A 25,534-nucleotide genomic window follows, 5' to 3' on the forward strand; every position below is an offset into this window, starting at 1 on the left:
AATGGAAGAACGAGAACATTTTGGAGGCATAAACATATGCTCGGCATATGAGGATAATATTAAAATGGATCTTAAGAAAATAGGGCGTGAAACTGTGGATGGGAATCAACTGCCTCAGTATAAGAACCAGTGGCACTCCGTGTTTGGTATGGTAATGAATTCCTTGACCAGCTCCGCGACTGCTAGCTTATCAAGAACAGCTCTCCTCTATAAGGTGAAATTGTACCCTGTGCCTAACCATTAAGCACTACGCCATGAAGGCGCGTGGTGGAGTTGAGGTATAGATCCACGTATTCTCGATCTCGGCATTAGTCAGAGATAAGTGGTCACATTCACGACCTGGCCGCTTTAGCCCCGGTACCCGTTGGATAGGGAGCAGGGTGTGCCCCAAAGCCGGTCTGGCCGGCGGGGAGAAGAGAAAAATTCTTGACCCTACCGGGACTCGAAATCCGACCCCTCGGGGTCGTCCAGCCCCATAGCCAGTCGCCACAGTGACTGAGCTATCCCGGCTCCCACAACTCGCCTCTATAGGGTTATTACACGCGCACGCACGCACGCACGCACGCATATATATATATATATATGTGTGTGTGTGTGTGCGTGCGAGCGAAAGGATTTTACGGTAAGAGCCTACTTGTACGTTCCGGGGCCACAGTTCGGGAACAAGTAGAGTAGCAGCAGGCTGCGTCTCACTTCAACCGCTTCCGAGGTAACAACACCTGCAGTTCCACGAAACTTTACCCTGAGCTAACCGAAGCCCCGCAGGTGAACTGAAAGCCAGTATTCACTGAATTAATATTTTAAAACTTGAGTGAGGTAACCACACCGCACCCTGCCGAGCAGCCACCTAGCCCCCACCCCCTCGGGGCTCGGCAGCGGCATAACTGCAGCCAGCAGCACGCAGCATCCCCCAGTCTCATGATGGGCGGGACACGTAGAAAAACGACAATGAACTGGATGGTAAGTACGTGTGAACTATGGATAGGGTCCAGTAGCGGGCTCTTGCGAGCATGGTAATTAACCTGCGGGTTTCACAAAAGGTGTCGAATTTCTTGACCATCTAGGTGACTATCAGCTTTTCAAGGAGGGCAATGGCAATACCCAACACCTGCCGCGTACAAAATAAAGGCAGAAATGCGTGACGTAACACCTCTGGAACAGGAGACGTGCCCACAGTTTTATTTACAGTTAAAGCCCTTATCATTGTGACAGTGCAACAACAAGAACAGCAACAACAGCAACAACAACAAACAACAACAACGTTAGAATCACTCCCATAATGATCGCACACAATTAGTTATATACACCTTAAATCTACTGGTTCAGCACAGTAAACATTTCGCGGCCAATGAGTGTTCGTCTGTCCGTCACGTCACAACCAAGCAACGATGTCCACTCCACGACGGTCGTCCTGGAGTGTTTCCGGAGGCCGTCGTCTCTTGTACACGGGCCTTCTCTTGGAGCTGCTTCTGCGCCTGCGCGGCTGCGAAAGCCGCCGCTAGGAGACGTCGTTCTGTACAATGGCGTCCACGGCGTCGTCTTTGGCGATGCAGTCTCGGATGCCCTGAAGGATAATCTTGACCCGGCGGTCCAGGGCCGTCAGGTGGGGCTCCCAGAGCACGGGGGCCACGGGATCGTGACTCATGGAGTCACGCATCGCCTCACTCAGCTTCCGCGGCCCGTTGTGGAACCTGTGGACAGCAAAACAACTTGTTCACAAGAGCCACTTAAATCCACTCCACGCCCGCAAAGACCGAAATGTCGGTCTGTTCAGGTTACAGCGACTAAAAAACTGACCCTTCTTCCCAAGCCGCTGCGAGACGCCACCCCTTGGCATCTTCTGTCCATATTGATGCAGCTGTCCGGACGTTTCCGGGCGTTTTTACAAATTTCTATCCGACAGTCCTTACCTCTATACCGATATCCGTCATCCTGTCACTCTGAGCCCCGCGCCCCATTTCTATCCTGTCTCTTCCTCGCATTTGCTTCTAAGCTCAACTGTAATATCAGCCTCCCGTTCACGTCTGCCTCTCGAAGTGGCGTCCTCCCTTCCCTGTTTCCCACTCAAACTCTGCGCCGTTTCTTATCTCCAAGTCACAAGACGCCTCCATCTCACTCACTGAGATTTTCTGTGCTTTTCCTCAGTCCCCTTCATGCAAATGCTTGGATATGACCCCAAATGCGCCCTCTAGCGCCTCCTTCCCCGTCCTTTCCAATTCATCATTCACCAATAACCATGTACAACTCGGCGCCACACACTGCGCTTCCGGCAGCGTCGTTAAACAAACAACTCGTGTCTTCCTCCTTGACTTGCCATCCTAATGTCACTAGATCAGCTTCATGCACCGGCCGCTTTAACCCCCGGTACCCACTGGATATGAGGCTGGGTGGGTCCCAGAGCCGGTAGGGATGCTGTGGAGTAGAAAAAGATCTCTTTCCCTTGCCGGGAATCGAAGCCCAGCCGTCCAGCCCGCAGCTTCACGGAACGCACCTGAAGTGTATTAAGTTGAGGAGGTGCTCATTTCACATGCAAACTCTCTCGCTGCACGCCCCTGCACATAAACACACGAATTCGTAGTACAGACCTGCACGGGGGCGAGCCCTCTCGCTGCAAACACACAAACACAAACAATGTAAACAAACACAACAACGCAGATTCACTTCCCTGTGAGCTCACTCTGGTCTGTGGATTGAAAACCGCCTTTTCATCTCGGCCCAACTCTCTCTCTTTCTCTCTCGCTTTATGCGAGATTCCTTTTATCGTTTCGAGATGTTTCTTTTAATTCCTGTTTGACAGTCTGTTCGCTAAAGAAAAGACGTGAAGTACAAACGATTTGAAAAATCCGCTTGCTGTGCTGTTTGGTTGCGCTTATTATGAAGTGCTGCTTACTTCCGGTCTCCATTATCATCATCATCATACTGATAAGCCCCTTCTGCTCAGCCGCGGAATTTTCTGAACGCTTCCCCTTTTATTCAACACCTTCCTATAGGCAGACAGACCAACTCTGAACACAATTTCCTCCGCTTCGCCGTTTCGGTAAACAAGGGCAACTGTGACGTAAGCGTGTGCTCTCCTGGCGCGGACCTAACAGAGAACATACCAAAGACCACAGGAAATTTACACTGTACTGTTGGCAAGTGTTGCGGCAGAGATGCTCTGCACGAGCATACTTCGGCTCGTAATAAACGTTACTCCTACTTTACAGTGCAAGCAGCATCAGCCCGGACGAAGACCGGGTACTCCCGCATTTTTAACCTGGGTTCTCGTCCTCTGATACACCAGTTGATACGACGTCCTACAAGCCGGGCCGACAACACCGTGAGTCGTCCTGACGCCGCCCCCAAGGTAAATGTTTAATAAGAGACGCTTAATGGACGGCTCAGTAGACGCTGAATTATTGAGGGCTGTGTTGCACGCTCTCTGAACACAACCCCCGCCCCCACCCCAACCCCTGGCTCCGACAATGATGATAATTTCACCTCGGAACCCTTTCAGCAGTTCAACTCATCCCTTTTACCCCTTTTCACAGTAAGATGTGAAGAGGGCGCGTGCTCGAGGGTGGGGCGGGGGGGGGCAGGAGGAAGTTCAGTTGGGCACAAAGCCGGTTCGGAATGCTGTGACACGTGAAAAGATCGGAACTGGAATACAGCTTCTACGCACAGGCACTCCCGTAACCATATTCCTTCTTCTGCACATATTAGGCCAAAGGACCTATGATGTCTTGAATTCTTCTCTCCATCTTTTTCATGGATGTCCCAATGCTCATCTTCCGTGGAGTTTGCATTCCTCCATACGTCACTGCGTGCGCAGCGCTTCTCGCCCTGTTCCTCCACCGTTTCATTTCAGTGCTGCTGTCCTCGCCAGCACAGTCATTTCTGGCTCCACGTCTCCTAGAGCTCCAGGACAAAGCTTTGTTCTCTCCTGGACATGTACGTATTTTAGAAGTGGGGCCTACGCTCTACACGCATGCGCAGTCACTGGAAGCCCGACACACTGACAGTCGAGCTGGTGACTCACAAGGGCGGCAACACTTCCGGTTTTCACGGGGGCACAGTGAATGAATGACGAACTGGCAGTTGTATGGAAGGAAGTGGTCATGTCCTGATTCGAGGCACGGAGGAAGACCATGAAAGCAAGCCGGTCTCCGGGCCGACAACTGAACCCACGACCTACCGACAACTCGAGAGCGCGGTTCGGTGTGTGAGAGGAGAGCAGAGAAGCGCTCTCCGTAAGAGTGTAAAACCACATGGAACCTCCATGCAAGAAAAACATGCTGAGAAAAGACCTTAACGAAACGTGGAAAATGGCGAAGGTGAGAAAACTAAAATGAACAGATGTGAAAATGGCGTGCTTCATGAGACAGCTCAGACAGGGAACAGCCGGCGGCCGCCGCTGAGGCAAGCGGCCCTCAAGTACATCGCAGCCAGGCGGGACCTCCTGAACGTTCAGGTTCTGAACAAGGGCGGGGAATTTCTTGGCTAGCTGAGCGAGTGTCAGCTTCTTGGTAAGGCGAACTACAGACCTTGCCACTCTGAATACTGGGTAGGATAGAGTTTGTCTTCTGGGATATATCTCCCATCCATTCTGCGTGCCTGGCTTATTCTTGACATGTTCCTCCGAAACGTCGGTTGATTTTCAAGGGACAGCACTTCGCCATATCCCAGGGGACAATCTGACAAACAACAGAAATTACTAGAGAAGTGCGTTCAGGTATAGAAACCAACAGAAGCAGGCAGCAAGCTGGACTTGTTCCGCTTACTTTGACCATGAAGATGGAGGATATATGCTCCTCCGAAACGTCAGACTCTCTCCGAAATATACGACACTGAAACTCGAATGGCGGTGTTCCTAATACTCACGGCCATGAGAACCCGACGGTTAATATTATTAAAATTGGTCTCTTCTTTATTCTTAGTGCGGTGAGACTGAGACCACGTGATACTGGAGCCACTACTGGCCAACTGAACCTGCCGCAGCGCCACTCTGTCAACCACACACTTTACTGTCCTTAGTAAACAAGTTTCGTAATTATTTCTACGTCCAATCTTTATCACTCTTTGTACTGCTCCGAACCACAAATCGATTACGTCCAATAAAGTACAACTTGAACTGACCAGGACTCATCTTCAGCCAAGTCGTAAATAAAGCAACACGAGAGAAATGCTGCGTAGCTGATTCGCTGACAGTACGAGAACACTTCTAAAATCTTAAACTGGATTTATGTACATTCGTGCTATGCTCCACCGACACACACAAAAGTAAGATTTCTCTGTCAGATTCTGTAATACTGTTGGCCGAAAATATCAAGTTTTATCGAATTCCGCCGAGAATTTCGCAGCTGACGCGCGCCAGTTCACAACATACACGTATACACAGAAGCGACTTCGAAACCAATCGTGTCTTTATGTACGAGTAACAGCGCAAAGAACATTCATCCGTGCCGCCGTGTATGCAGCACAGCGCTGTGAGCCCGCCTGTAGCGCTCGGTCGGTCCAGTCCAGTTCGCTCTCGGAAAGCAGACTGAATACTTAATTCCCTTAACTGTAAGAGGATTCGGTTTTGTTCTCGCGAAGGCTTAGCTACTGCACGGCTTCTGGTAAGGATTAGGAAGGAAACTGTGAGTTAAACAATTACGTTCAGAATGAAACGAGCGGCCTCAGCAGCGCTAGACTTCTGCGTGTGCATTCGGGGAGCAATAGGTTCGAATCTCGCCCTACATACCAGCTATCTTGACTGAGGGTTTTCGTGGTTTTATTAAGCCCTTCCAGACACCCGAATATGGGCGCTTCCTTCCATATCCTTCCCAATTCATTCCAACGTCCGATGCAACACAGCTCTGACACCGAGGGAGCAATGAACTACATCCACAACGGGAACAATAAATTATCGAAACGTTTGCAGTACTTCCTGTCTTAAGATTTCGCTGATCCCCAGACAGCACTGCTCTTACTGAGAGGCTGATCGGAGATCCATTCCAGACAGAGGCAAGTAAACCGGGAAAGCAAAAGAAAAACCATGGAAACCCAGCTCCAGGGAGGATCCTGCGACTCGTATCAGCGTCACCATCACGTCTCTCTCTCTCTCTCTCACCGGCGTCGAAAACAACTTCCGCTTATGTTAACAGAGCAACTTCACAACTCGGTTTTCAGACATCATTTCTATAATTTAAATTTAGAGCATATAAAGATCTAACCCACGAACCGATATAATTAAATTACTTTTAGCTTTGCGTAAGGAACACAAAGTTATCGCAGGAACAACTTTTAATCCCCTTTCAAGAAAATACGCGTAAGTCCGTACGATACTATTGAATTATGTTTTGAAACGAAATCGCTTTACAAGGCGCGAGGAGGGGGTGGGGAGGATGTTCTTGTTCTTTCTCGTAGTGAGACACTCACTCAAATTAAGATTCTGATTAATGAATCCAAAGCAAAGGAAACACGAGTTTCTTCCAAGTTCCCATTCAGAAAACAGTTTACAGCATTAAATTCGTGTCTGGTTCAACCCATTAAAAGACAGCGGTTACTATATGTACCACATAATTTGTTCCATACGGTTCTCACAATAAACAGCGACTGTTTCCCTAAACAGCATTAACCGGTTGGGCTCTGTAGCGGAGACGTAATGTTTCCTGTGAGGTACGGACTGGATTCTTTAACATTACTCAGATGAACTTCATGCTGATATACCGACAGTCAGATGTCAGAAATTCGACATACCTTACTAAGATGGCTGTTCTTACGACGCGAAAACAGAACCATTTCAACTTGGTAAACAACCCCCAAAGTTCTCTGGCACGACAGCCCTACACCAGAAGAGACACACTCGCCTTGATGTTCGATGGGTCTGGTCTGTTCTGGTCTGTTGAGTCAGCATCATTACATAAACGAAGATAACTAGTTCCATGGATCAGAGTCCCTGCTGAGAGGCCAATAGACAGCTGCTGAAGTAATTCACGGCCTCTTTATGGATCCGAAAGATTCATCAGCGCGTTCACAAGAAGCCTGTCTGACACTAGAACACACCCTAACATCCACCCCATTTAAGGTTCGTTTTATTATTATCTTACTATCTACGCACTTTTCTACATCCCCCAAGCGGTCTCTTCGTCACAAAACGTCTTTCTGAAGTGAGTTCCTTCTACTCGAATTGTTCCGAACTGTAATTCGAAAATTATGTTATAGCGAAACAAAAACGTCGCACATTCCCTCAAGGAGAAACCGAGCCACTAGGGAAACTTATTTTTAAAGGGTTGGCAGACAGTCACGTAACTTCACTCTGGAAAAATAGGGGGAGAGCGAATTTAAAAGGAGAGCTGAAGAATGACGAACAGAAGAACCCTTTCAGATCCCTGTTTGTCCATCCACTCGTCACAGGGGTGGGGCCCGCACATATACACCTGGCATTTACATATACATTCGCCCGGCGATTTCAGGCCTTTGCGAAGTTGTTGAGGATTCCTATCGACTTCAAAATTGCTTAAATCTGAATGTATATTCCCTCCGGATACTTTCAGAATACTCAAAATAGCGCAGATTACATTTAATTTAATAAAACACGTTCGTGTCTCACCCTAAGGGGAAAACACAGATTGAGGGGTGCTTGAGGGCAGGGCACTGAGGGGAAGGTACATAGCAGAAGGGGGAGAAAGCTGCATTGTGAGGAGCTTCATAATTTGTACTATTCGCACAATGCATGGGATGGGCGAGGCATGCAGCATGCGTGGGAATGACGAGGAGATCTTAAAAGAAATGCATGACACTTGTGACTCTCATTGCGGCGAGTCTCACGGCTACGGTATCCTGGCAGATAGTTAGCAATGTTTCGGGGCTGGTTTCTGTTACCAGCTTCACGGTTTTCCTGTTCCATGAGGACGATGGGTGCAGGTTTCTCTGAAACGTTGGTATCTACTTTCAGAACTACACGTCGTCACATCCCGAATCACAAATAAACATGCGGTGGACCGGATTCATCTGGCTCAGGACAGAGGCCAATGGCGGGCTGCTATGAACTCGGTAATGAACTTAGGGGTCCTATAGAACATGCGAAACTTCTTGCATATGTGAACGACTATCAGCTTTTCGAGATGGACTCTGCTGAAACTGAGGTCCTCCAGAGGGTCAAATGACCACCGTGAGCATATGAAGCAAAATACGGATGAGACAGAGCCTGGACTCACATCTGGAGGGGGGGGGGTTCATGTTCCTTCGGCGCTAGCAAACGGATACGTGCAGACAGACCCTTTCATATAACTAACATAGGGGCCTACAAAAATCTACATCCGACATCACAGAAAACACACAGTATCCCCATTACAAAGACCAACCGGTTAATGCTGTTTAGGGAAACAAAAATACACCGAGTAGTCAAAACGAAGAGCTTCTTAATGTTAAATAAAATGGTACATATAGTTACCACTGTGCTTTCAAGGGTTAGACTCGCCATTAATCTCCACTCAGACCCTCCTGCATCTGCCATATGTACATTTTATTCCGATGTATTCAGAATATATTGTACGGCACTGCCACCGGGGGGGGGGCGCCTTTCACTTCACAAAATCTTGCATTCGGTCTGGCTATAATACAGACGTTACACTAAGTCATCACAGGCCCTCCTTTATGTTTCTCGCTGGCTTCAATTTATCCTTCTTTTGTCTTTTTTAGATTGCCTGCCGCGGGACAGAGCGCAGCACTGGTGGCGTGATTCCAAAGAAATGGTAAACAAAAGCCTGGCTGCTGCAGGGTGAAGAAGAGAAATGGATCTTACGGGATATAAAGGGATTGACGGACTTCACGCAGTTGCTCTGCGGTCGAATGACGGGAAGAATCTACCTGCCTGCCATCTGTACGAGACGACACAAACTAAACGATGAATCTTTTAACGTCTTTCTGTGTCTTCAATAGACGAGGCAATTCTCCGCTTGGGCTTTCTTTCTCCTGAAGACATATTCTGGGATAACGGGCGCTGTTTGCTCGGAATATACAGAGGCTGTGCTACGGTTGTGAATTTGTGTTCGTTCAGCCACGTGGATCGTTGCTCAGTGTAAATCCACATAAACCGCAGAGAAAACTTGCCGTCTTTTCAGGCCAAGCACCCAAAACTCACAATAAAAATAAGCTGTTTGCCACCTACTTTCATGCTGGTTTCCCTCCTGCTCGGTTCATTCATCCTGAAGATGGAGGCGATATGTCCCTCCGAAACATCGGTTGACCTTCAACGGACTATGCTACATTACTTCATAAGCACCGTATGGGAACCTCAAAACCTGCTTATTTTAAAGTCTGAAACGCCTGTGTTATGTTGCGTAGACTACACGCTCTACGAACGTGACGGAGAAGTTGCCGAACGATAACGGCGAATTACAGAGCTCTATCTTCGCCATGCCAACAGCAATCACGCTCTTCCTTGTGCTTGTGTGTTTATGCGAATGTTCTCGTGTAGGTGCTGCTGAATTACAGCCTGTACAACCAGACGCTTTGTAACCGGCTTTATGACAGGCAGCGCTCGCATCTAAATCACCCGGTTTATGCGCGTAAAAAGCATCAAATGCGATAAATATGTTAATATCGTTATGTACGGGGAACACTGATAAGCCTGACGGGAAATCTATAATTTTAGTACAGTCTCGGAGATAAAGTAATGCAGCAAATTGTTTTTATTTTACAATATTAAGATTAACGTGTTGTTAGATTTATCATTTATTATCCGACGTAAAATGTTTTTATGTGATATTTTCTTTTTTAAGCGCAATTTCTGCTGCAAATGTCGTGACAGAATGCTGATAATGGATTACATTCTTCTGTTCCCTTTTTACTCGCTGCCGACATTGTGGTTGCGTGCAAAGAAATACAACCCTCTTTATAGAGGGGGTGGGATGAGGGGTGGGGGTTGAGGAACGAACAGAGAGATTTTGAGAACACATGGTAAGAATATAACGTACAAAAGAAACAATAAAAGAAAAACAAGATGGCGACTTTCTCACGCTCGCTTACGTCAGACACGAGATTAATTCGCAAACTGCGAGATGTACCTCGCTCAACAGCAAAGTAAGTCAAGAAACGCTGATGGAATTCCTCAAGGAAGGGAAGTGGTCATACTGGTGGGCCACAAATCACTTTCAGATTGCGGTTTTCTGGGTCGTGACTTCGTGTAGTTTGGTACGTGGACGTTGCTGCCATTTATATGTGGCTTGCTTAGTCACACTATCAGTCCAACGGCAGAATAAAAGCTGAATGAATTGGAACGGATAAGTAAGGAAATGGTCTTGGCCTAATGGGGAATTGCCCTGTCATCTCGTAGTTCCAGTACAGATTGGCGACCTGCTGGACGGCTGGGTTTCGATTCCCGGTGGGGGCAAAGAGATCTTTTTCTACTCAACAGCGTCCATACCGGTTCTGGGGGCCACCCAGACTCCTATCCAAAGGGTACCGGGGGTAAAGCGGCCGGGCCGTGAAGCTGACCACTCACCTCCATGTAGTGCCAAAGTAAAAAAAAAAAATGTGGAGCTTTACCGCCACTCTCTGATAAGTCTTCTTCTCGTAGCACTGAATTAATTGGGAACTTGAGTTTTTACGTATCCCGAATACGAGTGAAGAACGCGCCCGCCCGGCACTGCCTCCATCTTCATGGCAGGAGGAGGCAATATGCTGTCCGAAACGCCGGTATCTGTCTACCGGAGACCAGAAGAGAAGCGAGTCTTCAGCGCCGCGGAGCAGCAGCGGCGTTGTTCATTACAGCGTCTTCATTAAACAATGAAACTAGATACGTCTAGGGAATAATTGGAAGTTAAAACACAGGCGCTCGTGTGCTTCGTGCAATCAGTGAAGACAACAACAACAGAAATGGTCGCTTCTTCTCAAATTGCAAGATCCGCTTTCTTGCACTGTGCCCCGACATAACCCGCTCTGCCTCACACTCTGCAATTCATACAAACTTAATAAAACATGTCAGATTTATTCACCCTCTGAAACCTCAAGCTCACCTACACGATATTAAAAACCCAGTTCGCACCTCGCAGGAAACCGGCTGAGGCTGTTTTGTTTATTGTGAGAACCATAAGGAACACAGACACACTCTGTGGGCAGAATGCAGAGTTTTAGTATGTTCAGTCCGTACCTCACAGGAAACATTACGTCTCCGCTACAAAGCCCAACCGGTTAATGCTGTTTAGGGGAACAGTCGCTGTTTACTGTGAGAGCCATACGGAACACACGGGTACACTCTGTGGGCAGAATGCAGGGTTTTAGTATGTTCAGTCCGTACCTCACAGGAAACATTACGTCTCCGCTACAGAGCCCAACCGGTTAATGCTGTTTAGGGAAACAATCGCTGTTTATTGTGAGAACCATACGGAACACACAGACACACTCTGTGGGCAGAATGCAGGGTTTTAGTATGTTCAGTCCGTACATCACAGGGAACATTACGTCTCCGCTACAAAGCCCCAGCGGTTAATGCTGTTTAGGGAAACAGTCGCTGTTTACTGTGAGAACCACACGGAACACACACACACACACTCTGTGGCCAGAATTCAGACCTTTAGTTTGTTGAAAAATGGCAGTGCATGTAGTTACCACTGTGCTTTATTTATTGGGTTAAGAAGATGGACATTCGGGACAGCCAACTGGCACTAAACACAGCCTGGGTTCAACAGCTCCGCTCTACTACTGCACAGCAACATGACGTATTTCGCTTGCATCTCTTGTTCCTCTGTTCTGATATCGGTATCGACAGTTCGGCCCTCCTGCCACGTAATCGAAGTCACTGGTTTAAATCTCAGCCCTGAGACTGAGGTTTCTCTTGGATTTCCTCAGTTACTCCAATTAGACACGCCCGCTACCTTCAATATCCTTTCCAATTGAGCTGTGTTCGTGCTGCACCTCCTGACGCGTCAACTTAACGTTTCACCTTCCCGCACTTACGTCCCGTTATGTTGCAGCCGTTGCACTGCTCGATGCTGAACACGCAGCAGTCTGCAGCTTACAGGTGCCCCCGGCATCACAGCAGGACTACCGGCTGCATTAGACACACAATCTGTTCGATATCTACGTGATGCAACAACAGAACTGTTGGAAGAGGCGTTTTCTGTGCGGTCAGCGCCAAGGCTTAAACGAGGAGCAGCTGCGATTACGAGACAGTCTTGAGCAGCTGTTAAAGGAGCAGGAGTTAGTTGTGAGACAGTCGCCGGCCAGTGAGGGCGTGAACACGGAAGCTGAGGAAGCTACGGCGTTGGAAGCCGTTACCAGGCGACAACCGGTGAAGGAAAGCAGACTGAGAAGCCTTCCTACGTGTTCTAGTGAACTACAGAGAATTAGCAGTAGCGCTATTGTTATTTGTAGTTACGTTCTGTAAGAGTTAAATAAATCCAACTACCAATCCAAACCCCGTCTATATCACACTCAATCATGTGACAATATATAAGCGCTTAAAACTGCCGGGTCTTTTTCTGAGGACCCTGTGTGTGTATACACTTACCAAGAGTTTTAGATCAGTTAAATTTCTGTTTATTTTCCACGCAACTCCTTATTCAATAATTATCCTATTGCTCAATACTACACAATCTTAAATACTGACACAGTTGTTGAGTATGAAAAAGCCGTCTTCTGGGGTGTGGCGCCGTGTAGAAATTGTTAACCGACGTTTCGGAGGAACGTATCGCCTCCATTTTCAGTGTAGAAGACAAGAAGCAATCCGCGAACGAACCAGCAGAGCAGGTGCAACAGACTGAGTCCAGTCGAGTAAACACAGCTGTATAAGAGTAGGAGGAGTGACTTGGCCCCACAGGGAAATAGTAGAGGGGAAGGGGGAGGGGAAGGGTCTGGTGGAATAGCCAGCAGGTAGTGGGCCAGAGCTGGTACAGAGTAAACCTTAAATCTTACAAATCATAAGTAAATAAATACACAACGGAAGGAACACGGGTCTAAGTGTCGCAGTAAAGATACCGTCCATAGATCGCTGTTGCTCAAACCCCTGACAGCTTTGACCCAATCGTCCACATGACCAATAGCATAAGTACATAAATGAGCCAACTCTTCTGACAGGCCCCAGATCTCCGTTGAATTGCAGGGCGCCAGTACTTCAACAGCCAGACAACCTGCGGAGAACTCACTGTATCCATCCAGGCGCCACAGACATATTGGTGACATATGTCACGATGTCAAGCGACATCCCGGGTGACATCTCAAACACAGGTACAACAGACCTCGTACACACGAGATTCTTAGCAGCGTTGTCATGAAAGGGCTTGCGTATGAGCCCTTCCAAGGGACCCAACACATCGTGTGACCTAGAGAAAGGAACCTAACAGTTTGCGAAAGCTTGTGGCTGGTCCATCCCTACAGGCCAGACGAGGACTGATTCAAATACGCCTATATGTCTGCATACAGGAAACAAATTACTTAAATAAACATCTCTACAAACAAAATCCTTTGAAATATTAAGCTCGTGTAAATAATATTTAAAAAGTTAATTTGTACCTCAAAGAAAACACACTGCGTCTCAATTATCGCAGCTTATTGTGAGAATGATACAGAACACATAAATGCACAGCATAGGCAGAACAGAGAGTTTTTAATATCAAAGCACGTGGTACCTACTGTCACGTGATAGAGTGACATTGGGGGCCTTCGGTTTGGTAACAGGATTTACTGAGCTCTTAAACAACTTGTGACTACACTTTACAAATCACACGCAGACTAATGTTCTCAGTCACGGCCTTCATTGCGTTGTTTGGTAGCGGCTTCCAATGGTGGGCATTCCCCTTCCTCTGGGTTCCCGAACTGTCCCCGGCCACAGTTACCAGCTTCTCTCTTCTCACAACAGCAACTCTCAACACGCTGACCAGTGACGGCAGCTGGCCCTCGTTATGCAGAATCAGCACGGACAGCACAGAAAACACCGCTTCCAACAACCCTTCTGTTGTTGCGTCCGTGTCTATCACGTGAAGGCTACTAAGCCACTGCCTAGGGAACAGTCGCGTTTACGGAACCGTTCCCTAGCAAACGGCTTTCTCTGCTGGCTTTACAATTCTGGCTTTCAGCAGACAGTCGCTGCAATGAAAATGGTTAAGAAGGTCATGGCTTTGAACTGCTCGGGGCAGGCATGCATGTCCCATGTTGATGCGGCCCTTAAGCCGGATTGATCCCCATCAAAGGAGCCCTACTAGAAGCCTCAAAGACTGAAGAGCACTATGTATTGGGATGTGTCGCCGTGTAGTCTGGTATAATTTTTCCGTCGTTTAGGAGGAACATACAAAGACTCTCCTTGTTGCTTGGCTTACCTCTTCGACCAGCATAGCGAAGCCAGGACCTTCCCTTGAAACATCTCACAGTACACGGACATCACCTCCATAGCTACATTTCATACGTACTGAAGAAGGCATGGAAAGGCAGTGGATTTATAACGGCTCACGGCCTTCACTTTGGGCACAAACGTATAAAACGTGCCAGAGTTTTAAATTAGGTCTCTGGCCCTTAAAACATTACATGCAACATGAACTAATAAAATTGCCCCACTACCCAGAGAATGTCCCATTAACAGTAAGTGTGCAAGAGAAATACCGCCCACAAGCAGAATTAGATTACACAGCGACTGAATTACTTCTCTCTCCTAAAGAAAGTACGGAAGTAACTTGAATTATTTATTAATGTGGAGTGCATGTAATTTGGATGTCGCAAACTGAAATAAAAAATATATACCGCCTGTTTTAAATCACGAGAAATAAAAATAAAATCCGTCGTGTAGCAGCAGGTGCGTCGGGGCCCACTATAATCTCAAGGCGCCTCTACGCGCCGTGGCGGGTACTCAGCCCTCACCCGGCCCCGTCTGTATGGATATAGCCCTACAAATTCCATTTTTAAAAACATAAAAGAACTGTGAAGAATATGGCGCCGTGTAGATATTTTGTTAACCGATGTTTCGGGGTAACATCGCCTCCATCTTCAGGGTATAAGAAATCCGCAAGCGATGATGGAGGCGATACGTTCTTCCGAAACGTCGGTTAACAAACTATCTACACGGCGGCACATCCTAGAACACGGCATTGTTCACAGTCACTGCCGTGAAAACCTCAAATCTTACATAAGAGAATTAGGTTGCATTTTGGGTTTGAGAGCCACCATCACAATACCCTTTATTGTCCTTTTAAGCACGAAAGGAAGGCGGGAATTGCCTGCAGTCCAGCGGCCACGAGGACGCAGCTTCAATCACAAGATGTGAATAATGTTGTTCATTGTGTCACTCTGGAATTAAACTACATATTATATAACAGTTCGGTTCGTACCTCACAGGAAACGCTGTCTCCATTACAAAAAGCAGCCGCTTGATGTTGTTGCTTCGGAAAATAACGGCTTATTTTGAAAATCATACGAAATGCAAAATGCAGAGTTTTCGCTGTTAACCACTGTGCTTTAAGGTGCTAATAAGCATCTGATCTCTTGTGTGACGCAGAATGTTACAACTGGATTGTTTCCAAAGGGTAGGTTTTCACAGCGGTGAAACATGATTTGTATTTGGAATACTCTGGTTCGTATCTCGGCCAGGGGTGCTCAGAGCTCTTCCATCGCCTCTTACTCATTTCGGAATACAAATGAATTACGCAAGAAACAGTATGACTTATTTGTTATATAAATGCAAAATTTCATCTTATGGTTTATAGCTCGTTTTTGCGCACAGTCGATGACGTATTGTATTGCTTACACAGAGAGGGGCGAAGCTTCCTAGAAGCCTTTATTAGGCTTACGTCAAGAGGAGAGATATACATACATACGCGCAATTTATTACCCGTTGAATATACTACACAGGCTATGGAGGCATTGACATTCCACATTCCGGGCGTTCATGCCATAGGCTTGTCAGTGCAAACGGTGCAACCAGTGACAGACACGCCGAAACCATATGTCTGCACTGTACAACTGCATGATCACAGAGACCGCCACTGGACGCTAGACACACACAGACCGTTTATTGACGTTCATACTGTCACGGGATTGAGTGACTGACGGGGTTTCGATTGGTAATCGAATTTATTGGACACTTTTACAACTCGTGACTACACTTCACAAATCACTGTCACACAAAAACTAAGTGCTCTCAGTCACTGTCTTCACTGAGTTGCTTGGTAGCGGCTTCCAACAGTGGACGTTCCTCTGCTGAAGGATTCACGTCCTCGTTGGCTGGCGGCCATATTCTCCTAAAAGTCAATTCAAGATTTTCTCGTCCTCGTTATAATAACGTCGGGACGGACCGCACGGAAAACACCGTTTCCATTATTGCGTGTTCTCTCGTTTCCGGGGAAACAAAGTATCCACAGTGGTATTCCGTAGCAACGACTGTTGTACTGCCGCCTGTTTACACAGCTGTTACTTGCTAATGGATCTACATGTCACAGTTATCATCATTCCTTCAATGCCCGTGTCTTCTAACTCATTTCTTTACTGTCAGATTATCCGATTAAATGTTCCTATAAACTATCTCCCTCACATGTGATACACATCCGGCCCATAAGTATCCTCCGTGATATGGCCACCCAGTAACATTTCGTGAAGAACTCAAACTATGAAGGTCCCTGTTCCTCTGTCAGCTCGATATGCAGATCATCATCATCATCAAAGAATCCAGTTCGTATCTCACAGGAAACATTACGTCTCCGCTACAAAGCCCAACCGGTTAATGCTGTTTAGGGAAACAGTCGCTGTTTATTGTGAGAACCATACGGAACACATAGATACACTCTGTGGGCAGAAGAATTTTAGTATGTTGAAACGGGTGGTACACATATTAACCACTGGGCTTTAAAGGGGTTAATGAACTGCCGGAGCTCGGGTACGATGAGACATTACGTCTTCACACGTTGGCATGGCTTAACTCATATGTGGGGACTGAAGACATGTTTTGAGATTTCACGAGGAGGAATACACACAGACAAATGCACCTACATACATACGTATACATACATACATACATACACACATACATATTCAGATGCGTAAACGAAACTTGACTCAAGATTTCCTTGGACGTGCACAGCTGTGGCAAGGAGCACACTGGCTTTTCTACAGCCTCTCCTTTTAGCCCGACAAATATGGCAAGAGCAAGTAATCGAACCCGGGTTGTAGGGGCTTTACTACCCAAACCAAGAAAATACGTGGACGCCAATTCAAGCTATACAGCGAAACCTCAGTTCGTATTCAGTAGGGAGCACATGAAATGTTCAGTTTCCGGAACTCACCTCAGCAGAGTGGTGAGCGTGGACTGCCGCATGAGGCAGCACTGCAGCACTGGAGCCAGGATGGACACCTCGTCCTGGAACGGCTTGCCAAACCCGCGGCCATGGTCCAGGTGCAGAGGGAAGGTGTCGTTGCCGAACACCCGAAACGTCTCGTAATGGTGTCGGTCCATGTTGCCAGTCAGGAAGTCGAACACCGCCATGTCCATGAGGTCGAGGAGCCGGCGGCCGGAGTCGTACGGAGGGATGTCCCGCACCATGGTGCAGTAGTCAGAGTCTGCAAGCACGGACAGCGCCGAGTGTGAGGCGCCCCCAAATAAACACACGGATGTGAGGAGATGTCCGACAGCTGAATCTTCTCAGTGGTGAGTTGAACAAAGGTGAGGTAAAAGCCAATGTTGTCCCTGTGCTTAACTAATTAAACAATAGGCCATGAAGGCGTATGGGGGAGTGGATGATAGATCCACGTATTTTTTTACCTCGGCATTAGTTGGGGTCGTCAGTTTCACGTCCCGGCTGCTTTATCGCGGGAAAGAGAACCCGGTCCCCACTGGATAACAAGCTGTTTGGGCCCCAGAACCGTGGAGACGTGGAGAGAAATATTTGGCCCCTACCAGGACTCCAACTGTGACCCCTCGGCCGTGCGGCCCGTAGCCAGTCGCTATACTGACTGCGTTATCCAGGATGGAAAATATTGTAAAGAGAAATATGTTCGCCCATACATGGGCTTTATCAAATATCTCAAGACTGTATGGCGCCGCATGGCAGCTTTATTACCGGATAATTAATTTCACACGGAGTGGGTGAGACCTAATTTGAGGTACTATCCCAGCATGTCTGAAAAGAGTCTCGAATTTCAGTGATGTACGCTGAAGCGGCAAATCAAGTAAGATCTAGCCCGCAGAACTGTGCATTTTGGGTGCGAGAGGTTAGCAACCCACGTAACTCATGATTCAAATTACCCTCAACAGTTCTGTTCCGGCTTGTCTCCTCCACATCTGCTTAACATCAAGAGACATCTTATTATCTTTGTCTGGTTCTCCTTCAGGGCAACTTAACCCCACCCCTCCATACAACGTACATGCTTCCAGCTGCACCGTTCAAACGCATTCTCTCTCTCTGCACCGGCAGTTCAAACACTTTCACCTTTTTGGCAGAAACAGACATAACTTCTAACAGCATCTATTAAATACACCGTATCACCACTGTCACTAACATTGTCTGGCAAGAGGTAACGCAGTTGGTTGAGGCACTATGCTACATGGGGGCACGCCGTATCTCAGTTGGTTGAGGCACTATGCTACAAGCTGGAAAGTCGCGGGTTCCTTTCCCGATGAGGTCACTGGATTTTTCAGTTGGCTTATCCTTCCAGCCGCACTATGTCCCTGGGGGTCGACTCTGCCTCTAACAGGAATGAGTACCAGGAATCTTCCTGAGGGGTTAAGGGCGGCGGGAGCGTAAGGCTGATAGCCTTATCGCCATCTGTGAACCGACTGTCTAGAAAATGTGGGAGCCTCGACGTCTCACAACCCTGTGGGCCTCCACGGCCTCTTACAGGGATACCACAATATACGACGGCAGAGTGTGGACTGGATTCATATAGTTCAAGACAGGGTCCAATTGCAGGCTCTTGTGAACACGGTAAATACACGGAAAATTTCGTGACTAGCTAAGTCACCAACAGCTTTTGACTAGTTGCGTGCTGGGCGACAGAAATTCAATTCCAGACTGGCACTGGGCTATGCTCAACTTCGTATCCCATGACTACCGGGTCCACACTAAAACTCTGCATTCTGTCGACAGTGTGTGTTTGTGCTGTGTTCCGTTCCTGGCCGGTAAAGGGAGGTGAAGCGTGAAGATTACCAACAAACCTCTATTCCCCACACACGGCTTTATGAGGTGCTCACTTACGCTTACCTTAGTTATGAGTATTCATTAAACTGTTATGTACAATTTAACGGTGAGGTCAGCAGAAGTGGTCTTGGCTTAATTTGAGCTAATATATCGTAATATTGCTGCAGGTATTGTGGCCAGGTGACCCTGGCGCCCGGCACCCGGGAATAAGCTTCACCTTGCGTCGACCTTAAGAATGCCTGGAGCTGTACCTCCATCCCAGATACGTCTTCACGGAATCCTCCTGCTTGACTAACGATGGTTCCACGACTTGTATGGCTTGTTTCATAGATCCCAGGCGAGAGATGAAGCATGCGCAAACGGAACCAACAGACTTCGCCAAGGGCCAGATCCGAACCTTATCTTCATCTCCCGCCCGAGAGCCAGCAAAAAGAGAAGGAAGTTTTGATGACAGGTTCGGTCTCTGGGGGGCCATCCGGCCGCTTCAGCAGTGCAGGACCACAGGGTGGCCAACACGCAGCGGGGCGGGGGCGGGAAGTCATCCTTCAGCCCGTGAGATACAAACTCATTGTCCCACGGCAAGTTCAAAGTCCAGTTATATGAAACAATACATATTATTTGCTAAGGCTGACGTTCATTTTGTATTTTGTCTTCCTGTCTGCCATTCAGAAGCACAGAGCTTAAATACTGTCACGTTACAAGTGTGACCATAGACGGGGTTTGTACTGATAACTGGATTTGTTGGGCACTTACAGGTCGTAACTACAAGTGACAGTCTCACTGAGCTACACACCCCAAGACGCCTGTAACTACAGCGCACATGAAGTCTGTAGCTGCTGCTAGCTTCTCACAACTGCAACTCTCAACGGAACTACTAGCCCTAGTTATACAGCCCCAGCACGATCAAGTGAATGAGTGACTCTCGACGGGGTTTGGATTGATAATTTGATTCAATGACCACTTACATACAGGTCGTAACTACATGCAACTATAACAGTGCCACGGAATGTAACTATAGCACGCATAAAGTCTCCATCGTCAGGGCAACACACAGAGAGACCATAATATTAATATTCAACAAGGTAAGAATTTTAAGTCTCTTGTTCATGTTTCAGGGAGTTTTTATGACAAGGTGAAGGTGGGGCGAGGGGTGTTGTGGACCAAAGAATGATGCCAAATTTCTGCTACTGTCAAGCTATGTTACCATGGGCAGCTTTACAACCTGCAGAACAGCCCCTCCCTCTTGATGCCCTGATTTTACTGCCGTCTGTTGGTAAACTTTGGTACTACGTGGACTTAAACAAATGTTTGCCTTGTTTAGCGAAAAACGAGGTCACGCCTGGTTGGTGTTTTGTACACTCAGACCTGCCTTCTGCTGCAACAACAACAAGAAGCAGCCAGACTGTACATGTTTCTGCAGGACCTCGACATAACAGGCCTGTGCTCCATCTACACTTCTTGTGGCCACGTCTCAGGACCAGTGCCGGAGGCATTTCACTGTCCCGGGCTAAACCTCACGCTGGGGAATGGCTATCCTCACATGGGCGTTTCATGATATTCCTCAGTACCTCCAAGCCTGTCTGCTGTATACTCTGAGCTACCGATAGCGTCTGGTAGGTGTCTTACCTTGACGAAGGAGGCAGTATGTCCCTACCATAACACACGATTCCATAACAAAATAATCAATAAAAAGTTATTTAATGGAATAGGACGCTGAAGACGTTTGCTGATGTTTCAAGGGAACAAACTGTCTCCATTTTCAGGATAAAAAGAGTGAACAAGGCAAGTATTAAGCAGAGTGCTTGCGTCCCACCCCTTGCTCTGAAACGTCGATAAACGTCTTACAAGGCGTGACTATACATACATTGGCAACTGAGGGCAGGTGTGAAACAGACAAGACATGTACCTTGCTCCCACTGGGCCTTCCGCCTCTTGTGGTAGGACCGCCTCCATGGATGCCTCCAGACTTTGCGGGGGGCCGTCTCTTTCGGCGGTAGGAAGGCCGCGAAAGAGCCCTCCAGTATGTCAGGGTTCCCGCAGATGGCGTGCGCCGTGTCGCAGTAGTAGGAACACTTGCCGTGGAAACACAGGTTGTTGGACGGCGAGACGAAAAAGGTCTTGAGCAGCTCTCCGTCGGCCAAGGCGTACAGCTCCGTCGTCATGTTGAGGACGCGCCCTGTGACGGGCATGGCCCGCCGGAACCCCAGCAACCTGCAGCACACAACGTCACATTTCAGCCTTTCCTCGCTTCCTGTGTTCGTTACCGCGCACACAAGAGCCAGGCAATGGCCCGCCCATAACGATGGTACATTAACAGTGGGCATCATCCACCGCCATATTTGATTTCAGAAACGCTTCTCCGTCCGGACATAGGCACTAGCTCTATTGTCCGCACCAAAATGATTAAGGCTCTCTACCTTAAGAAGGAAGCAGAGTGAAGTATGCGAAACATTGCTTTACATAAAAATAGGGCGGTCGATAATGTCCAAACTCTTAAACCCGATTTCTTTAAGAACATTTTAATATTATCCTCCCAGCCACACTTCAGGTCCTCGAAGTGAAAGCCTCCTCATGTTAGGGGCTATGACAGAAGCACAGGAAGAACAGATATCGACTTGAACATTACGTTATTTTCGTGGTATAGTTTTGTTTGCAGGGTGGCGGGCTGGGCCCTGAAACATATAGAGGGAGCCACGGGGAAGAGTAAATAAGAAGTTGGATGGATCATGGGAAGAGGGGTTGGGGGTGAGATCTGGACCGCACAGCAAATAAAGCGACCCCATCCGGCGTGACAAGTGTTCGCGGTGGACGCACTTGTTTATACTGCAGAATAACGTCACGGGGATCCCATCAGGCTTAAAGAGCGATACGTCACTTCCTGACGTCACACAAGAGATCCTGGGAATAAGCGTTTAATTTTCCGATAGATGCTTCACAGCAGGGCTGGCCAACCCGAGGCATGTCGCCTCCACTCCAAAGAAAGGACTCGAACCTTCTCGACAAACTTCTGAATGCCACTTACTACTAAATGCTCCCCGTGATGTTTCGGATGGTTTCGCACGCCCCGTATGCACGTCTGACTCCTTGAACATATGCAACATCCGTTCGCCGTGCACAGACATCTGCGCTGGTATTTTGGGAAAGATAATTATTTTAACACCCCACCCTAATTCTCTGCAATCCATTCACATCCCTCCCTCTCGTCGGAGAGGAGAGGCCCGATTTCCAAACACAAAAATGATATTGGGTCCAGAAACCAACAATTACTATGCTCATGAGGGCCGGCAGCAATTTATGACGTCAGCGTCCTGTTACGTACAGTTCAACTCGAGGCCCGACCGTCACTACACCCCACCGGACGCTTCCTTCCAACTTACCGCACGCTGCTTCGACACCAGACGCCGGCTGTGTCGCACGACGCAGCATTCTGTGGTTACTCCCCGCGAATTTGTGAGGCGCTCCTTTCGGGGTCATTTTGAGAGACCGATCCGTTGTACCTAGTGGCAACTCCGTCTCTGAACACGTGGGAGAGGCGGAATTGTCGTCGAGCGGGTTCGCGCTGGCACTCACTCTATGCTCTGTGCTTTAGGAGGGAGGAAGTAACAGGAGGAGCTTCATAATTTGCCCACCTGTCCAAATATTATGACATGGGCATGGTATGCAAGAGAAGTGCGTACAAAGTTTTCGGCAGGAGAACCTCAAGGCCAGAGGCCTCTAGAAACGGGATGAGTATGTGAGGATAATATTAAAATCGATCATAAAGAAAGGGATGGTGTGGACTGGATTCAGAAGGCTCAGGACAGGGACCAGTGGCAGGCTGGCTCTTGTGAACAAGGAAATGAACATTCTCGTTCCATAAAATGGCTAGGAATTTCTTGAGTCGCTGAGCAACTGGACGCTTCTCAAGGACTCTCCTTCGTGGAGGTTAGGTTTTTAGTGGATCTTCAGGGTGATGACGCCGTGTGGTCTCACAGGAGGTTACCAGAGTTTCGGACTAACGTATTTCCTCCATCTTCATGGAATAATCAACAAGAAAATTGTCCATCGCCTTGAACTTGTTCACAAGTTTCGGAAATTGATTATGTTCTCGTCATTATAGCATCCAGTAGCTTCTTGTAACGGGGCAGAACCGAGTAAGAAACCTTTCTTCCCTTACATCTGATGAAGGAAACGGGTCCAATTTCAGAAACAACACAAGTTGATGAGGCAGTGTCCAAAATAACGCGGCTGACCGGCACATTCAGACATTTCATGACGGTATCCAAACTTCGGCACCCACCTACCAGACTATACGGCGTCGTAACAGAGACGACCACAATCTGATAATCACCACCACACGCTACACTTGGTGCACAGATGAGTGAACCAGTTGCCGTTAAAATCCGTGACAAAGTTTTGCTGAAAGTGAGAATTAACTCATGAATAAAATCTTCCGTGGTAACGGGCACAGGCAGAAACGCAGCAGCCATCTCGTGGCGTTACATTCGCTGCTATTCCACCGTAATACTTTTTATTTAAATCACATCCATAGTAAAATGAACGGAGAAGCAAATATGTGTACATTGGCTGAGCCGGGCGCGCACAGAGACACGCTCCGGTGGCTTGATGGAACTGCAGCCACACCAGACTTCTAGAAACACTGGGGCGTTCAAATTCCCTGAATCTATTGAATATATATACATTTTTGTTTGGCACAGTTAAAACTGTACAGAAGCGGGAGTGACTGGCTCTACACTGGCTCTACGGGTGGAGCCAGCGAACAGACCTGGTGGTGAGCATTCGTGTTTCCTTTTTTGTTGTTTACCTCAGTCAGGAAACTTCCTTCTTCATTCTAAATAGTTCATAATAGTCACGTGACTGGAGACTGGATTTGGATTGGTAGTCGGATTTACTGATTCTTAAACACACAACTCGTGGCTGCACTTTACATATCACCATTATACAAACACTTCGCAGTCACGTTGCTTAGTAACGTCTTCCAACAGTGGACGTTCCACTGCTCCCGGGCTCATGTCCTCGCAGACTGGCGGCTATTTTACACAAACCTCCTACTCTTCTAACTGCAGCCTGCTCCTTGTTATACAGCTTCTGCACGGACCACATGGAATACACCGCTTCCAACAGTTGCCCCATTGTTGCGTGTTACACAGACGTTACCTAGCAGCAGTTACTGTTGCCTCCACAATTCCTGCTTTGAGCAAATATGCCACAATAGCTTGACAGCCTCTCTCCATGCACCGTAAGAATAAAATGTTCCTATACAGTGACGAAACAAAATTGGGAAACATTTCTTGGCTCCAACTGATTTACCCGCACTGTAAATGGATACAATCACGTTTTAAACAATTTCTGAGACCTCAGAGATCCCCGAGGGGGTTGTGAACCATAATTTGAGAAACAACGGGTTAAGGGGCATTCTATTATATTCGCACCGACGTTAATTAAATGCATAGAATGCTGCTTCAGTAGACAGGACACGTCGGGTAGTTCCCTATGAAGCACCCCGTTGGGTGGCGAAACCAAGGGTTTGGAAAGGGGTGGGGCTGCTGACAGCGGGACCATTGGTCCTGTGCAGAGCACCTCCCGTTTTAAAAGCGGGAGACAATTTAAGAAAGAAAGACACGCGACAGGTGCTACCCTCTGTACTTCTACGGGGAGGACAGCTTTCTATTGGCTTTTTGTGCTGTGTTCCCATTTTCCGTTCTAAATAATGTACACCATTCTGTATCAGAGCAGAAATGAAAGGCCACTATTACGATTTTCCGTGTAATTTAAAGCACATAACTCCCAGTTTTATTGTACTGCTACATAATTCATATTCGGGCTCTGCGCCGCGTTTGCTGTGCGGGGTGCAGGACGGGAGCGATTTATTTGTTTCCAGCTCCGGTTACACAGCGTCGGCCAAACAATGAAATCGACAGAATGTGGAAGGAAGTGGCCGTGACCTATTTGAGGGGGCATCTCCCACGAGGGAATCAGGATTTCCGGACATAGGACCGAGGTTAGTACCTAGCCACTGCGCTAACCCGCTCAGCTCAGCTGCAACTGCCTCAGAATTCACTTCTGTGCTACAGACAGACCTGTATTCTGGTTTGGCGCTCGGCGTCACAACATTCACACCTAGCCACAGTCCGCTACACGTCCCTCAACACGTTACATGCATGAACATGCCACAATGGGGCACCCACCCCAACATTACCGTACCACAGCACCCCTTCCGGTCGTATTCGACAGGGGTGGGCAAAGTTAAGGTTACCAAGGGGGGCGAGAATTGGATACATTCTATTTGAAATATACAAATTATGGATCACCTGGTCGTAAATGGGAGCATAATATTAAAGTGGATCTCAAAGGAACAGGAGGCAGAAGTGTCGTGAAGTGGATACATCTGGCTCAGGAAAGGGTCCCCTGGTTGGTTTTTGTGTACATGTTTAGATAAAGTTGTGGGGAATTTA

The 25,534-nt window shown here is 47.7% G+C and overlaps 1 protein-coding gene across 2 annotated transcripts in view; it reads right to left on the reverse strand.

The window, feature by feature from the left end:
• Positions 1-1,135: 1,135 nt before the first annotated feature.
• The window catches only part of LOC111861231 (extracellular serine/threonine protein CG31145), a 162,455-nt gene continuing 138,056 nt past the window's right edge, over positions 1,136-25,534 (reverse strand). For both annotated transcript variants that reach the window (XM_023845629.2, XM_023845631.1), the window contains exons 6-8: positions 20,986-21,290; positions 17,229-17,502; positions 1,136-1,691 (exon numbers count right to left, since the gene is read on the reverse strand). In XM_023845629.2, the coding sequence (XP_023701397.1) occupies positions 1,499-1,691; positions 17,229-17,502; positions 20,986-21,290 (772 nt within the window). In that variant the 3' untranslated portion in view covers positions 1,136-1,498. The remainder of the gene's footprint in view (positions 1,692-17,228; positions 17,503-20,985; positions 21,291-25,534) is intronic.

This window comes from Cryptotermes secundus, unplaced genomic scaffold (assembly GCF_002891405.2).
Source record: "Cryptotermes secundus unplaced genomic scaffold, Csec_1.0 scaffold2516, whole genome shotgun sequence".
NCBI classification, from domain to species: domain Eukaryota; kingdom Metazoa; phylum Arthropoda; class Insecta; order Blattodea; family Kalotermitidae; genus Cryptotermes; species Cryptotermes secundus.